The following is a 16,272-nucleotide window of genomic DNA, read 5'->3' on the forward strand; positions in this document are numbered from 1 at the left end:
TGCTGGGATGAATGGGCCTTAGCTTTGATGCCATATCCATAAATCCAAGTTTCATTACCTGTTATGACATATGTCAGTAATTCTGCATTGATACTGACTTCATCTTGTGAGTCCTTGCCTTCACCACATTTTTTCCCTCCACTCTCAAAATTCAACTTTATTGTCACACATTTCATACCCGAAACATCAAAAAATTTCATAGCATGATCTAATTTCTATGCCAAAATCATCAGAGAGTTCTCTGATTGCAATTTGGCATTGCTGATAAACATGTTTTTCACTTTTTTTCACAATTTCTTCACCTGGTGGTGTACTGAGGTATCTGTGGTACTCACCATCTTCAGTGTCTCAATGGCATTCTTTGAAATACTTACATCACTTGTAATCAAATGTTTCACTCATAGGAGACTTCAACAAGCAAACTTTGCTGTACTTTATTCCATTCTTATAGCAAAATGTAATACACATTCTCTGACTCATTTTTATACAAAATAAATAATGGCCAGTACTATCAAAACATATGTAACTTTTTTAAAACTGACTGAATATCAAATATGGCTAACACTATACAGATGTGGGAACATGACAAATTACTATTTTCATTTGTATGTTTTTGTAAAATGTTTGTCAAGATAAAGTTATCATAATAGCATTATGATCTTCGGGATTTAACAAAAAAAGAATGTTCTTACTCTGTTGTTATTATAATTCATTTTTCATGGCACATGAGAAAATAGAATAAAATAAAAGTCCATGTTAAATTCAGTCCTTAATGAATGTACTGTGCAATAAACTGGTGACCCTGATGTGATTGATTAGATAAAGACATTTGCAACATGATTTTTATAGTACAAATTTGTCACACACTGTGTTTAAGAAAATGCAAAAATGTCAATAGAAAATGGACATGAAGTGAATAATCCTGAATATAAGCTAGAAATCGATAAGGTAAGCTTTAAACTATTTTGGGTGAATAAACCAGACATCTGGTTTTGTCAAGCCAAAGTGCAATTTACGATCCCTGGTATAGCTATTTGCTCGCTCAGCCAAAATTTATTGAAAATATATTTACAAGTGATGAGAACAATAAATATGCTCTTTAAAGAATGACTTTTCACCATATTTAAAGCAAGTGAAGAATGAGAGGTTTAGAACTTGGTAATGCAAAGCTAATTATTAAGAAAAATGTGTGGCTATGCTGGTACAGATGAGTCTGTCATGATCTTAAAAACACTTTGGCTTCACAAAATTTTTTGTAGTATTCAAAGTACTTTAGTTACATCGGGCAAAACAGTGAATGAGGTGCTATCTAAAACTTTTGAGACTGGTGCTGCCATCTGTTGAAAACCTTACCTTTGGACTAATGGTCACCATGACCCAAACCCTGATCCCAGCGCTTCTGCCACTGGTCATACGTTTTCTGGAAGTCCTGTTCTGTTTATCACCACCAGCAATGTCTTTTGAATCCTCTCTAGAGTGTTGAACTGATGGCCTTTCAATTTGAGCTTCATTTATGGGAATAGCATGAAGTCGCAAGGTGCCAGATCTGGCAAGTACAGTGAGCAAGGACATGTGATAGAGTGCATTGTCATGATGCAGCAGCTAGTACCCTTGATGCCAAAGTTCAGGCCATTGTCACTGGACATTTTCTACCTTCTGATCAGCAGTCAAGATCCTTGGCACAAATGTTGCGGTGACAATGCCCAACCCATCAGTCAACATTCGTTGATGTGTCCCATAACCAATACCCACTTCATCTGCAAGGTCTTGAATGGTTCAACTTCGATCCGCATGAACCAGCTGTTGAAGTTTGGCAATGGGCCTTCCAGTGTGAGCATCATCTTTGACTTCTATACGGCCGGCCCTGAACCAAACATGCCACTCAAACACATATGTACAGCTCATGCTCTGTCCCCCAAACACTTGTTGAATTATTTCAAGGGTCTCCACAGCATTTTTCCAGAGATTCGCACAGAATTTGGTACACATGCACTGTTCTGTTCGCGGATCCATCATAAAATCACCACACACCAAACACAGAGTATTACGGAAATCGCTGTGGACATGCAACACATCCTCCCAGCTGAATGCCACTCCACATGCTGACTCATCAGATATGCAGCTCTCACCACCTTGTGGTGCAAAGATCTACTACTACTACTTTCCAGATGGCAGCACCAGTACCGAAAATTTTGGATTCCACCTTGTATAAGCTATCTCAAATGGCAAATTGTATGGTCGGAATGCAATCTGTTGAGGATGTTCAAACTGCATCAGTTCAGTCCACTTTATTGTCATCTTCCATGTCAGTCTAAGATATTCTCTTAAGAATTGAAGAATTGAAAAATGAGGTTAAGCAAGAAGGCCAAGATCACACAGTACAAGTAGAAAGAGAGCAAAATTCAATAGAAACAGTGAATATTGCCATTATTATTTTAAATCTGGCACATGATGTAAGTCTGAACTTAAACCAAAATACCACTTGACACATGGAGGAAAACAATGGTAGTGTGATGCATCGACACAAATTATTTGCCCTTATATTCCAGAACCATTTAGTCATCCCATTTTCCAACACTATCATAATCTGGCTGATCCAGGCTTTAAGATGACTGTAAACATGATCTCAGCAAGGCTTGTCTGGATCAATATACAAAAATTGTGTCTCAAATTGGGTGGAATCATGTACTGTTTGTCAGAAAAACAAGATATTATGACATGCTCAAGCACAAGTCACTTTCCTAGGAATGAGGAACACTTTAGAATAACTCTCCTTGACTAAATAGAACCAATGCCTCCTTCTGATGAATATAATTCTTGTTTAACATGCACTGATGGAGTTACAAACTTGATGGAGGTGATACCTCTTCAAGACACATACAAGAGGAAGCAGTAGCACAAGCATTTTTCAGATGTTGGATCACTAGACTTGGAATGCCATACCAAATAGTGACTGACTGTGGAACACAGTTTAACTCTGAGCTGTTCCAAGTGCTATTAAAAATATGTGGTTGCAACCAAACCCAAAATACTGCAAATCATTCTCAATCAAATGGAAAAAGTGAAAGATTTTATTGGGCACTTAAAGCAGCCATCTGTGTCCATCAGCTGCTAAATGTACTCAAATAATACCTGTAATCATTCTTGACTTTCAATGTCCATTAGTGAAAACATTAATTCTACAATTGCAGAAATGGATTATCAGAGTAATGAGTGATATTTTTTGAGAGTAAGGCACAAAAAGGGATGCAGCCATACTTCAATTTTTTTCACAACTGAAGCAGTATATGAATCATTTGAAACTTATACAGTATCATCATGAAGCAAATATAACACACATTCATGCACAAGGACCTCAGCAACTCAACACATGTGTTTGTAAGAGTTGACAGTGTGAAGAAAGTATTAGAGCCTCCATATGAGGGCCCATACAAAGTAATTGAAAGGACCTCAAAAATTTTTTGGACTTAAGATGAAAGACCAGATAAAAATATCTTCATAATTTGATTAAAACCCATATACTTCATGAATGAAAATGATAAACTGCTTGAAGAACCAACAACCACACTCTAAGTAGGGTGAAAAACCAAGGAGAATAGCAATATCTGGTCATGAAATTCAGTTTACAGCAAGATTAGCTGACGTTCTAAACCAACTATGTTACTGAGATCATAATAGCTTTATGACCTTTGGGATATAACATATTGTTACTTTATTGTTAGTATAATTCAAATTTCACTGTGCATGAGAAAATAAAATAAAAGAAATAGAGAAGTCCAAATTAAAATGAATCCTTAATGATTTTAGTTGCAACAAATACTTTTCAGATGTGGCTAACAACATGACAATGGGAAAATTGCATGACTGACTAATACGACACACAAAATTATAACATTCCCATTACTTTAGAAGAGATCTTATATATTTACATGTGACCAGCTTTGTTTCTATTCTTCATTAGTATCAAGTCCAATTTAACAAACCAGATAGTTGGTTGATGACACCTACTCTAATATTTTGCAGTCTAAAACAGTTTTACCATGGACTGGATCCTGAGCATAGTAAACCTATAACTTTGCTTAGCTGTAGAAACATTGACATCTTATTCCTTACATAAGTTATGTTTTATTATTTACCTATTCATGCTTTCCCAACTATATGTGCAATATCCTCCTCCTCCTCCTCCATTTTTATCTTTGTCATTTGCTTTTGTGATACTTACTTGAAAATAAATCTAAAAACAAAGATGATGAGACTTACCAAACAAAAGCGCTGGCAGGTCGATAGACACACAAACAAACACAAACATACACACAAAATTCTAGCTTTCGCAACCAACGGTTGCCTCTTCAGGAAAGAGGGAAGGAGAGGGAAAGACGAAAGGATTTGGGTTTTAAGGCACTTCTGCCTCGACTGACATCTCTGCCCAAACTCTTTGCCTCTGTATATGTCTGCTTGTGTCTGTATATGTGTGGATCGATATGTGTGTGTGTGCGAGTGTATACCCGTCCTTTTTTCCCCCAAGGTAAGTCTTTCTGCTCCCAAGATTGGAATGACTCCTTACCCTCTCCCTTAAAACCCAAATCCTTTCGTCTTTCCCTCTCCTTCCCTCTTTCCTGACAAGGCAACCGTTGGTTGCGAAAGCTAGAATTTTGTGTGTATGTTTGTGTTTGTTTGTGTGTCTATCGACCTGCCAGCGCTTTTGTTTGGTAAGTCTCATCATCTCTGTTTTTAGATATATTTTTCCCACGTGGAATGTTTCCCTCTATTATATTCATATCATTTACTTGAAAATAAGATATATACAAAGCCATGTTCAACAAATAAAAAGTCATTAAGACTTTTTTTCATGCTAATCTCATATCTATGTCATGCTCTCTTTTTTTAGAGACCTACAAGTAAAATGAAATTGTAAGAATGTACTTATAAATTCTGAATAATATACTATAAGAAATATGAGCAAAAATGACCCATTTAATGTTCATGAAGCACACACACGTAAAAACAAGAAAAGAGACACTTAACTTAGAGAAGAATTTTGTTAATGCTATTTTAACATTGTTGTTGTTGTTGTGGTCTTCAGTCCTGAGACTGGTTTGATGCAGCTCTCCATGCTAATCTATCCTGTGCAAGCTTCTTCATCTCCCAGTACCTACTGCAACCTACATCCTTCTGAATCTGCTTAGTGTATTCATCTCTTGGTCTCCCTCTACGATTTTTACTCTCCACGCTGCCCTCCAATGCAAAATTTGTGGTCCCTTGATGCCTCAGGACATGTCTTACCAACCGATCCCTTCTTCTAGTCAAGTTGTGCCACAAACTACTCTTCTCCCCAATCCTATTCAATACCTCCTCATTAATTACGTGATCTACCCACCTAATCTTAAACATTCTTCTGTAGCACCACATTTCAAAAGCTTCTATTCTCTTCTTGTCCAAACTATTTATTGTCCATGTTTCACTTCCATACATGGCTACACTCCATACAAATACTTTCAGAAACGACTTCCTGACACTTAAATCTATACTCAATGTTAACAAATTTCTCTTCTTCAGAAACGCTTTCCTTGCCATTGCCAATCTACATTTTATATCCTCTCTACTTCGACCATCATTAGTTAGTTTCCTCCCCAAATAGCAAAACTCCTTTACTACTTGAAGCGTCTCATTTCCTAATCTAATTCCCTCAGCATCACCCGACTTAATTCGACTACATTCCATTATCCTCGTTTTGCTTTTGTTGACGTTCATCAAGAATCAAGAATTTTATTCACCACAGATCATTTTACAATGATGTTGGCTTTGTCACAGGAGATGTACTAGTACATACAGAATAATAAAATAAACTTCTGTCAATACATTATAGAATACATTTGAAGCATGACAGTGTACCAAATTACAAAGGATACCTTTTAAAAGTTAACACAACAAGCAATCTTATAATCTAATATAATATGGTATTTTATTGTTTATAGCATAAACTTTGTAATTACACACGATTAACCACAGCACAAAATAATATGTTTAATTACAGACAACTTTTAAATGCTTATAGTCTCCTCAGGCATCTCAAAGAATTCTTTAATGTCATAGAATGGAAGATCTGACAGCCAGCTGTACCACTTAATTTTAAAAGAATTTGTATCCATAGACTGAATATGAACTGGCAGTTTATTGAACATTTTGAGTGGGTTAACTTTGTGGGAATTTCCTGTTCTCGCTAATCTGTGGCGCGGTATGTCTAAATTACCGCTAGCCCTGGTGTTGTGTTTGTGTATTTCCCTTCTGGCAATAAATTCTGAAATATTATTTTTAATATAGAGTACAGACACATAGATGTATAGATTTATAATTTTAAGTATTCTGAGTCTGGAAAAAAGAGGACGACAGTGCTCCCTATGACCACTTTTACATATTATACGTATGACTTTTTTTAGTAATTTCAAAACGTTTTTGATGTGAGGGGAGTGCCCCCATATAATCAGACCATATGAAATATGTGACTGGAATAGCCCAAAGTATGTCACCATGAGGTATTCCAAGCTCACTACCTCCCTTAGTTTCAAGAGAAGGTATGCCACCCGAGATATTTTTTCACATACGTGATTGACATGTTCCTCCCAAAATAGTTTTGAGTCAATGTGAATACCTAAGAGTTTTACCGACTTATTGCCTACTTCATTTGATGTTCCCATTAGAAGATGTTGTGTTTTGTCAGGGCTGCATAGGAGCTTATTGGCTGCAACCCAGCCCAGGGCCTTATCTAGTGTTCCTTTTGTTAGGTTATTCAGATCTGAAATGTTCTGATGTGTGGTAAGTAGTGTTGTATCGTCAGCATAACACACAACAGGGCAGGCTACATTTTTAGGTAAGTCATTAATAGCGGCAATGAAGAAGGGTCCAAGTATAGAACCTTGTGGTACACCTGTGCTGATTTCCATGATGGAAGAATTTAAATTTCTGACTGAAACAAATTGTTTTCGGTTACTTAAATAAGAATTTATCACAGATAAAGTGCTCCCTCTCACCCCATAAATCTCTAGTTTCCCCCGTAGTATGTCAACAGGAATGCAATCGAAAGCTTTGCTTAGGTCACACAATACCAGTGATACCATGTTATTATTTTCAAAAGCTGTTAAGGTTGGGTCAATGATTTCCAAGATGGCCCCTTTTGTGTTGTTCCCCTTTCGAAAGCCAAATTGATTGTTACATAGGATATTGTGTTTTTCAAAGAAGTTGCTTTTTTTGTGTGTGTATCAGTACCTCAAATAACTTTGAGAATATTGGAACAATGGAGACTGGTCTGTAGCTTTGGGGGAGATGTTTGTCTCCTTTTTTAAAAACTGGGACAACTTTTGATACCTTGAGTGCATCCGGAAAAACTCCAAATTCTACACATTTATTAAAAATATAAGCTAATGGTTTGGCAATTGAGTGTATTGTCTTTTTAATTATGTTATTTGATAACCAATAACAGTCCATACTTGTAGAACCTGAAAATTTGGATACAGCTTTTATAACATCGGCAGGTGTGACAGCCCTCCATTGAAATCCCAGGTTAACAGGCAGTGGTGTTCCAACAAGGTTCATTGCAGATTTATTTGTTGCTTTGATACTGTTATTTATTTCTGTAACTGAGTTTAAAAAGTACTCATTTAATTCTTCAGGATCAAGCAGAGCTGTTTCTGTGCATTTCGGTGTATTCACTTGTTTTATTATTTGCCAGGCTGCCTTGCATTTATTGGGAGCTCTTTCTATATAGTTCTCCACTGCTTGCTTTTTTGCCAGAAGAAGTTTAGCTTTGTAGTATTTTTTGCATTTCCGATATGACCTATGAGTGTTCACACTCTGTTCTGCCCCTTGGTCAGAGGCTTGTTTATGCGTCTGGTACAGCATATGCAAGTTTCCTCTAATTTCTACTAGCTCTTGTGTGAACCAGTTCAGACTTTTGTTTTTCATTTCATTTGGATATCTAATTTTTTTTACTGGTGAGCAAGAATACCATAAATCTGTGTACTTTTTAAAGAAGTTACCAAAGCTAATTTCAGCTTCCCTTTTTCCATATTGACAATTATATATAAAGTCCCAATCTGCACTTCCTAATCTATCAACAAACATATTTATGTACTCTTCCTTCTGTCTTCGTACCACTACTACTTTAGATTCTTCAGTTTTAACTGGCTGCCTCTTACAGAGTGTAAGGAGTAGTGGCTCATGATCTGCAAGTGCACTTCCTGCAAGTCTAACTGTAAAATTCTCCCTATGGAAATTCACAATAATATTGTCTATACAGGCATTCTTACGTGTGGCACAGTTATTTGTACAATAGAGGTCTAATGATCTTAGCATATTCAAAAATGTCCTAGCAACTGGTCTCTGTGTGTTTACCATTTCTATGTTGAAATCACCACATATAGCAATTCTCGTTTTACTCTTCAATATTTTTTAAATTATTAATTCACATTTTTCAATAAACAAATTTACATCACCATCTGGTGACCTATATAGACTAACTACCACTATATTTTCATTCATTAGTTTTACACAACTCAACTCCCCATCTAGCTCTGAGGAGTATGTAGATACATAAATTCTGGAAAACATTATTCCTTCTTTGACAAAAATTCCCGCTCCACCATTCTTTCTCTGTTTTCTACATATGTGGAGTATGTAGATCTGAGGAGTGTGTAGATACATCAATTCTGGAAAACATTATTCCTTCTTGGACAAAAATTCCCACCCCACCATTCTTTCTCTGTTTTCTACATATCATGTCTCCCACAACATACCCTTGGGGAATAAACATATTTACTTGTTCTTGTGTTAACCAGTGCTCAGATACACATATAACATCTACATGCTCAGTGTTACATAAATGTTCTAATTCTAAAATTTTATTCCTAATGCAACATATGTTAACTTGTAGAAAAGTAAGTAGTTTTTCTCTGTCTGTATTCCTCTGAGAGCAATTTGACTTTATATTTGAAGTTGTAGGTTCCATTAATGTCTTTAATCTTGATGCACTGTGATCATATGTGTTATGATAGTCACATACCTGTTCATCCACTTGATGACTCACTTTGTTAACTGCTTTCATCTGTGAAACCACTGCTGATACCACCAAAAATCTTAAGATCTCCTTTCAAGACAGTGTCCATTCTGTTAAACTGCTCTTCCAAGTCCTTTGATGTCTCTGACAGAATTACAATGTCATCGGCGAACCTCAAAGTTTTTATTTCTTCTCCCTGAATTTTAATACCTACTCCAAATTTTTCTTTTGTTTCTTTTACTGCTTGCTCAATATACAGATTCTTCCCTTTCATGCTCCTCAACTCTTATAACTGCCATCTGGTTTCTGTACAAATTGTAAGTAACCTTTCGCTCCTTGTATTTTACCCCTGCCACCTTCGTAATTTGAAAGAGAGTATTCCAGTCGACATTGTCAAAAGCTTTCTCTAAGTCTACAAATGCTAGAAACGTAGGTTTGCCTTTCCTTAATCTTTCTTCTAAGATAAGTTGTAAGGTCAGTATTGCCTCACGTGTTCCAACATTTCTACGGAGTCCATACTGATCTTCCCCGAGTTCGGCTTCTACCAGTTTTTCCATTCGTCTGTAAATAATTCGTGTTAATATTTTGCAGCTGTGACTTATTAAACTGATAATTCAGTAATTTTCACATCTGTCAACACCTGCTTTCTTTGGATTGGAATTATTATATTCTTCTTGAAGTCTGAGGGTATTTCGCCTGTCTTGTATATCTTGCTCACCAGATGGTAGACTTTTGTCAGGACTGGCTCTCCCAAGGCTGTCAGTAGTTCTAATGGAATGTTGTCTACTCCCGGGGTCTTGTTTTGACTCAGGTCTTTCAGTGCTCTGTCAAACTCTTCACGCAGTATCTTATCTCCCATTTCATCTTATCAACATCCTCTTCCATTTCCATAATATTGTCCTCAAGTACATTGCCCTTGTATAGACCTTCTATATACTCCTTCCACCTTTCTGCTTTCCCCTCTTTGCTTAGAATTGGTTTCCATCTTGTATATTCATAAAAGTGGCTCTCTTTTCCCCAAAGGTCTCTTTAATTTTCCTGTAGGCTGTATCTATCTTACCCCTAGCGAGATAAGCCTCTACATCCTTACATTTGTCCTCTAGCCATGCCTGCTTAGCCATTTTTTGTATTCCTTTTTGCCTGCTTCATTTGCTGCATTTTTATATTTTCTCCTTTCATCAATTAAATTCAATATTTCTTCTGTTACCCAAGGATTTCTAATAGCCCTCGTCTTTTTACCTACTTGATCCTCTGCTGCCTTCACTACTTCATCCCTCAGGGCTACCCATTCGTCTTCTACTGTATTTATTTCCCCCATTCCTGTCAATTGTTCCCTTATGCTGTCCATGAAACTCTGTACAACCTCTGGTTTAGTCGGATTATCCAGGTCCCATCTCCTTAAATTCCCATCTTTCTGCAGTTTCTTCAGTTTTAATCTACAGTTCATAACCAATAGATTGTGGTCAGAGTCCACATCTTCCACTGGAAATGTCTTACAATTTAAAACCTGGCTCCTAAATCTCTGTCTTACCATTATATAATCTATCTGAAACCTTTAAGAATCTCCAGGATTCTTCCAGGTATACAACCTTCTTTTATGATTCTTGAACAAAGTGTTAGCTATGATTAAGTTATGCTCTTAGCCCCAATCCATATTCACCTATTATGTTTCCTGCTCTCCCTTTTCCTACTGTCGAATTCCAGTCATGCATGACTATTAAATTTTCGTATCCCTTCACCACCTGAATAATTTCTTTTATCTCATCATACATTTCATCAATTTCTTTGTCATCTGCAGAGCTAGTTGGCGTATAAACTTGTACTACTGTAGTAGGCATGGGCTTCGTGTCTATCTTGGCCACTATAATACGTTCACTATGCTGTTTGTAGTAGCTTACCCGCACTCCTATTTTTTGATTCATTATTAAACCTACTCCTGCATTACCCCTATTTGATTTTGTATTTATAACCTGTATTCACCTGACCAGAAGTCTTGTTCCTCCTGCCACCGAACTTCACTAATTCCAAATATATCTAACTTTAACTTATCCATTTCCCTTTTTAAATGGACAAATTAATTTCTTGTACTTTAACATTATAAGAAATTAATTTGTCACCATGTCTCCTTCATTGTTATAATCTCATATAGCATTCTGTGTGTTGTCTCCCAGTTGTGTATTTTCTGTGAAACAACAGTGTTAGGTTTCTGTGCCGTACTTACAGGCAAGCCTAAGACCTCATTTTTCTAGTGCCTCATGTAGTTATCAGCAAGGAAATATTAAGAGTGTATTGCATTTGGAACATAAATTTTTTTTATCCACCTGTTTGCAGCAGGACACCTACACGCACTGTTCTATTAATTTTTCAAAATATGATTATACATAACATCCTAAGTTTTTTAAGTAATGTTGCCAGATAGTCATTTACTTGAGCCATAGATAAAATTCACAAGAAATGTTATGACATGGAACATATTAACAGAATAAGCATAGAAAACTTACACACAACTGAATAGAAAAATAATATTTATATGCCTACATGCTGCCCATTTACAGTTTTTTAATGACTAAGTACTTCTATGATACAGAAAGAGTTCTAAATGAGGAAGCTCTTTAAACTACATTTGAAAACATTTCTGATGTCTATCAGACATTTTGTATCCATGGATGTATGTCAACATGTTTTATAGGTGAAGCTTTCTAGCAGATCAAAACTGTGTGCTGGTCCAGGACTCAAAGCTGGGACTTTTGCCTTCTCTGGCATGTGATCTACCAGCTGAGCTACCCAAACACATCTCATGACACCTCACTATGGCTTAATTATCACCAGTACATCATCTGCTGCCTTCCAGACTTCACAGGAGTTCTTCTGTGAAACTTGCAGGTCCTGGAATGCTAGTCCCACAAGTTTTGCTAGAGAACTTCTTTGAAGTTTGGAAAGCAGGAGATGAGTTACTGGTGGAAGTAAAGCTTTGAGGAGGAGTCATGAGTTGTGCTCAGGGAGCTCCATTGGTAGAGCATTTAGCTCACTGGGCACAGGTCCCAGGTTCATGTCACAGACCAAGGCATAGTTTTAATCTGCCAGGAAGTTTCATATCAGCAGACACTCTGCTGCTGAGTGAAAATTCATTCTGGAGTTTTCATCCCTTTTTGTACCAAAGTTAAATTCATTAAAGGCTAATGCAGATCATTTTTCTCTCAAGTGTTATACTTATGAGTATCTCTGTTACTCTGAAACTTAGATGGATTGTTGATAATATATTTCATAAGTGAATTAATGTACTATGAGGCTGTGGTTAATATTCCCAGCTGCTTAAAGAGATACCTGCAAGATATACCTGTGTGAATTCCACACATAATTCTAATTATTTTCTTTTGTGCAATGAGTACTTTTTTCCTACAGAAGGAGTTAGCCAAGAATATCATACTGTTAGACATCAACAAATGAAAATTTGCAGTACATGTTAACTTACTGACATCTATATCTCCAAGTTGGCAGTTATTCTTATGGCAAAAGTAGCTGAACCTAAATGGTTTAGCAGGTCTATTACCTAATTTTTCCAGTTAAAGTTTTCAACAGTATGCACAGCAAAGAACTTATGATTTTCTACCCTGTTTATTCCTTCTTGTTGGTACACCACATTAATAGGAGCTGTGATATTTTTGACAAGACAAAACTGTTCCTTCGAAGATTAAAGATAGCCCATTTGTGCAAAACCATTTAGTGACTTTCACAGAAACATCATTTACTATTTTCTCTGTTGATACTTCTTTGCTCAGCTTCACAACAATATTGTCTCATCTACAAACAGGACTAATTCTGCTTCCTACTTCAATTAAAATTAAGTCATTAACATAAAGCAAGTATAGTAGTGGGCCAATGATCAATTCCTGTAAGACTCGCAATGCAATTTCTTTCTTTGTATTAGCTGAACAGCCTAATATAACTTCCTCCATTGTTTCTTAAGTAAACCAGGCATCTGCTGGGCTGTGTGTTCCATGAAATCTTAAATTCTGTAATAGAACATTATGACTGAGACAATCAAATGTCTTCGATAAGTCACAGAAAGCCTTCACTGATGATGTTTCATCACTCAAAGATTTTATTATGTGCTCAATAAATGTATAAATAGCTGACTCAGAAGAATGGACATTATTTGCTGTAACGAGCAACAGAATAATTACGCCTCTTGACTAGAAATTCAGTATTGGGTATAAAGGCAGTAAACAGAACTCATATCACAGCACTACACATACATGAAACCAAAACTACTTGGAGAATGCAGCTACCAACCATGACAGCTTGCAGCCATGTTTTCCTAATGACATCACAGCAAATATATTGAAAAATCTGCAAACTTTGCAAAACTTTTCTGGTCTTTATCCAGGTTCCAGCTAGAATATGCTAAAAATTCTTAGACATCACAGCAGGTAGCCCCAGTGACAGCATCTCATGTGGGAAGATGGAATACACCTCTCTGACAGAAAACTGATGTCAATGCATATCCTAGTCCTCTCAAATAGCACCAAAGAAGCTGTCAACAATAAAATCCCAGTTCAAAGTGTAGATCACCTACGAAGATATCAGGCTGTCATCCCATATAATAATCTGGAGAATAATGTGGAGATTAGTAACTCTCCACTGTAATTTTTCCTCTTTTCTCAACCAAGTTATGTGATAAATATTTCTTCAACTGTCAAGACTTAGACCAATTTCGTCCAGTTCTAGTGTAATAATGTAAGATGGTTAGAATTTAACAGGATTGATACAAATTAAAACAAAAGCAATGATCTCCTGTGCACAAATATTCTGAGTAGTTAATTGGTTAGCAGAAATGGAGAGACTGGAAGCAGGGAGAAGGAAAAATACGGAAATCTTGGAGAGGGAAAGTTGTTCCAGCTGTGGCATGAGAAGATACAATGTGAAGTCAAATGTAAAACTGATTGAACAGCCTAGATTTTCATATGAATATTCAATTTATACAGAAAATGAGCATTTATTATGGACTACAGCCATTGTGAAAGTACTTTATACTTATTAAAACTGAAAGTATAAAATTTCAATGACAATTATTTGTTACATTTAGTATCTCTGTAACCTTAAATAAATATGTAGGAGGTATATGTTTTATGACTTCCTCAGCTTGACTTACTACTTTCTTAGGTTGAGTTGATACTTTCCACCTTGAGGACAATCACCAACATGAACAAAAGTGTGCAAAATAAATTGGTTAACTCTTTCTATTTTTGAAAACTTTGCAGCTACTCATACTGCAGCTGTTTTGGACTTAGCTATTTTAATGGACACAGAAAAATCATATACTAATTTATGTTCTCTTTGATGTACAAAGCAACTGATTTATCTTGCTATGCAATACTTATTGGTGACATTGCAAAATTAGTGCACAGCTAATTGCGCTGTTTTCTTGAAACTGCCAGCTAATATTGGCTCCTCCTATTTGAGTAGGCCTCAACCTTTTGGTAGAGAGCATGAAGAAATTATTTTATGAAACTATAGTGCAAATCGCTATCACCTGTGTTTGAATATTACTGTATAACAATATACATGTGTCAATTTGCACAGTGTTTTGTTATTATAAGTGTCTCATATGAACTGTTACAGCTTTGGACGCAGTACCTCTGTAAGTGCAAATCAAAGGTGACATTGGAACCAAGAGCAAGAAGAAGAACTTTAAAGAGTTACAAACTGTATGGAGTCTATCATGTCTACAAAGGGAACATTTGGTAACTTGTTGAGACCTGCATTGACATTGTGATGAAGTGCTAGAAATACTATGTATTCCAGTTCGTGAATACAGTCTGAAGAATTTCTAGATGTTAAAGTGATTATATAATAAGCAATGCCTGATAAAAGAATAATGGGATAAAAACTGTTACTCTGAAGGATTTCAGTATACTTCTCTGAAATAAATTATTAAACAAGAAGGGACTGGCTGTAATTCTGCCACTGCTCCATGATTAGTACTAAACTATTTTAAAGAAAGTACAAGACTTTTTCCACTTACTGTGTTCTTGCTGTGTGTGACTGTATGAAATAAAAGGAGTGTTGGCTTTTTTTCTGGAAGGAACAATATAGTATGTTTTAGCTAAATGAGAATCTGTGTTGGTGTATGGAAACATTTTGCTGTTAGTAAATTAAAAGTATATTGACATTTGTTCAGACTCTTATGATGTGTGTTAATGGAGTGCTACCTGTTCCTGATAGAGCAAACTATGTACCAGTATCAAATAGTATTAGATAAATGAAATTGTAAATGTTGTCTACTGTATGTGCTTGAGATTGTATTGGCTGTACCAAAATAAATAATTAAAATAAAATAGAGATGTTTGTAATTTACCTGTGTACAATAACATTTTACATGTTGCAAATATTGGTACAGATGGAACTTTTGGACAAATGGCAGTCAAACTTAGTATTCTTATTTCCCAAGAAGGGAGTAATGATTCTTTGAAGACTAACTGTAAAAATGAATATTGTCAGAATTCATTTCATGGAAATGAGGCATAGAGAAAAAGCTTTAAAAAGTCCCCCCCCCCCCCCCCAATAAAACTATTTAGATATCTTACACTGGCAAAGGATTTACTGTATATTGACACTAAACATTATTTTGGAAGTTCTAAATTTAGGTCCACGAAATAGTTTAATAAATAAAATCTCCTTAAACAATCTAGAAGGCATAACTTGTGAGATTCATAATAATTGCAGAACCATGTCATTTTTTTCTTTTCAGACCATTAAATATTTTCCATGTTTCAGTTTTCATTGCACCCGTCCCCACTGTGATGTTACAAATACATGCCAGTAAGGTGAGACCAGAGCTCAAAACATATGATTTGAACCTAAATGCTAGGGGAAATATGCATCATCAACATTTGCCATGCAGTGCAGAAGAGGTAACAGTACAAAGTTCTGGTTGACATAAATGAAAAAAAAAGAATGTAATAGCAATAGTTCTATACCAATATTACATCATTTTAAATATCAGACATAAGACAGACATTTTAACTCCAGTTTTGTTTACATCAATGACATAAATGAAAAAAAAAAGAATGTAATAGCAATAATTCTATACCAATGTTACATCATTTTAAATATCAGACATAAGACAGACATTTTTACTCCAGTTTTGTTTACATCAATAAAAAATTTAAAGCAATAATACTGTACCCAAGTTACAACATTTAACTGGAGTAATGTGATTA

The 16,272-nt window shown here is 35.8% G+C and overlaps 1 protein-coding gene across 1 annotated transcript in view; it reads left to right on the forward strand.

Annotated features, from left to right (window-relative positions):
* The window catches only part of LOC126092466 (pyroglutamylated RF-amide peptide receptor-like), a 123,937-nt gene extending 108,548 nt beyond the window's left edge, over positions 1-15,389 (forward strand). The window contains exon 7 of the mRNA XM_049908070.1: positions 14,672-15,389. Within this exon, the coding sequence (XP_049764027.1) occupies positions 14,672-14,711 (40 nt within the window). The 3' untranslated portion in view covers positions 14,712-15,389. The remainder of the gene's footprint in view (positions 1-14,671) is intronic.
* The last annotated feature ends 883 nt before the right edge of the window (positions 15,390-16,272 follow it).

The sequence above is a fragment of the Schistocerca cancellata genome, chromosome 7, assembly GCF_023864275.1.
Source record: "Schistocerca cancellata isolate TAMUIC-IGC-003103 chromosome 7, iqSchCanc2.1, whole genome shotgun sequence".
Lineage (NCBI taxonomy): Eukaryota > Metazoa > Arthropoda > Insecta > Orthoptera > Acrididae > Schistocerca > Schistocerca cancellata.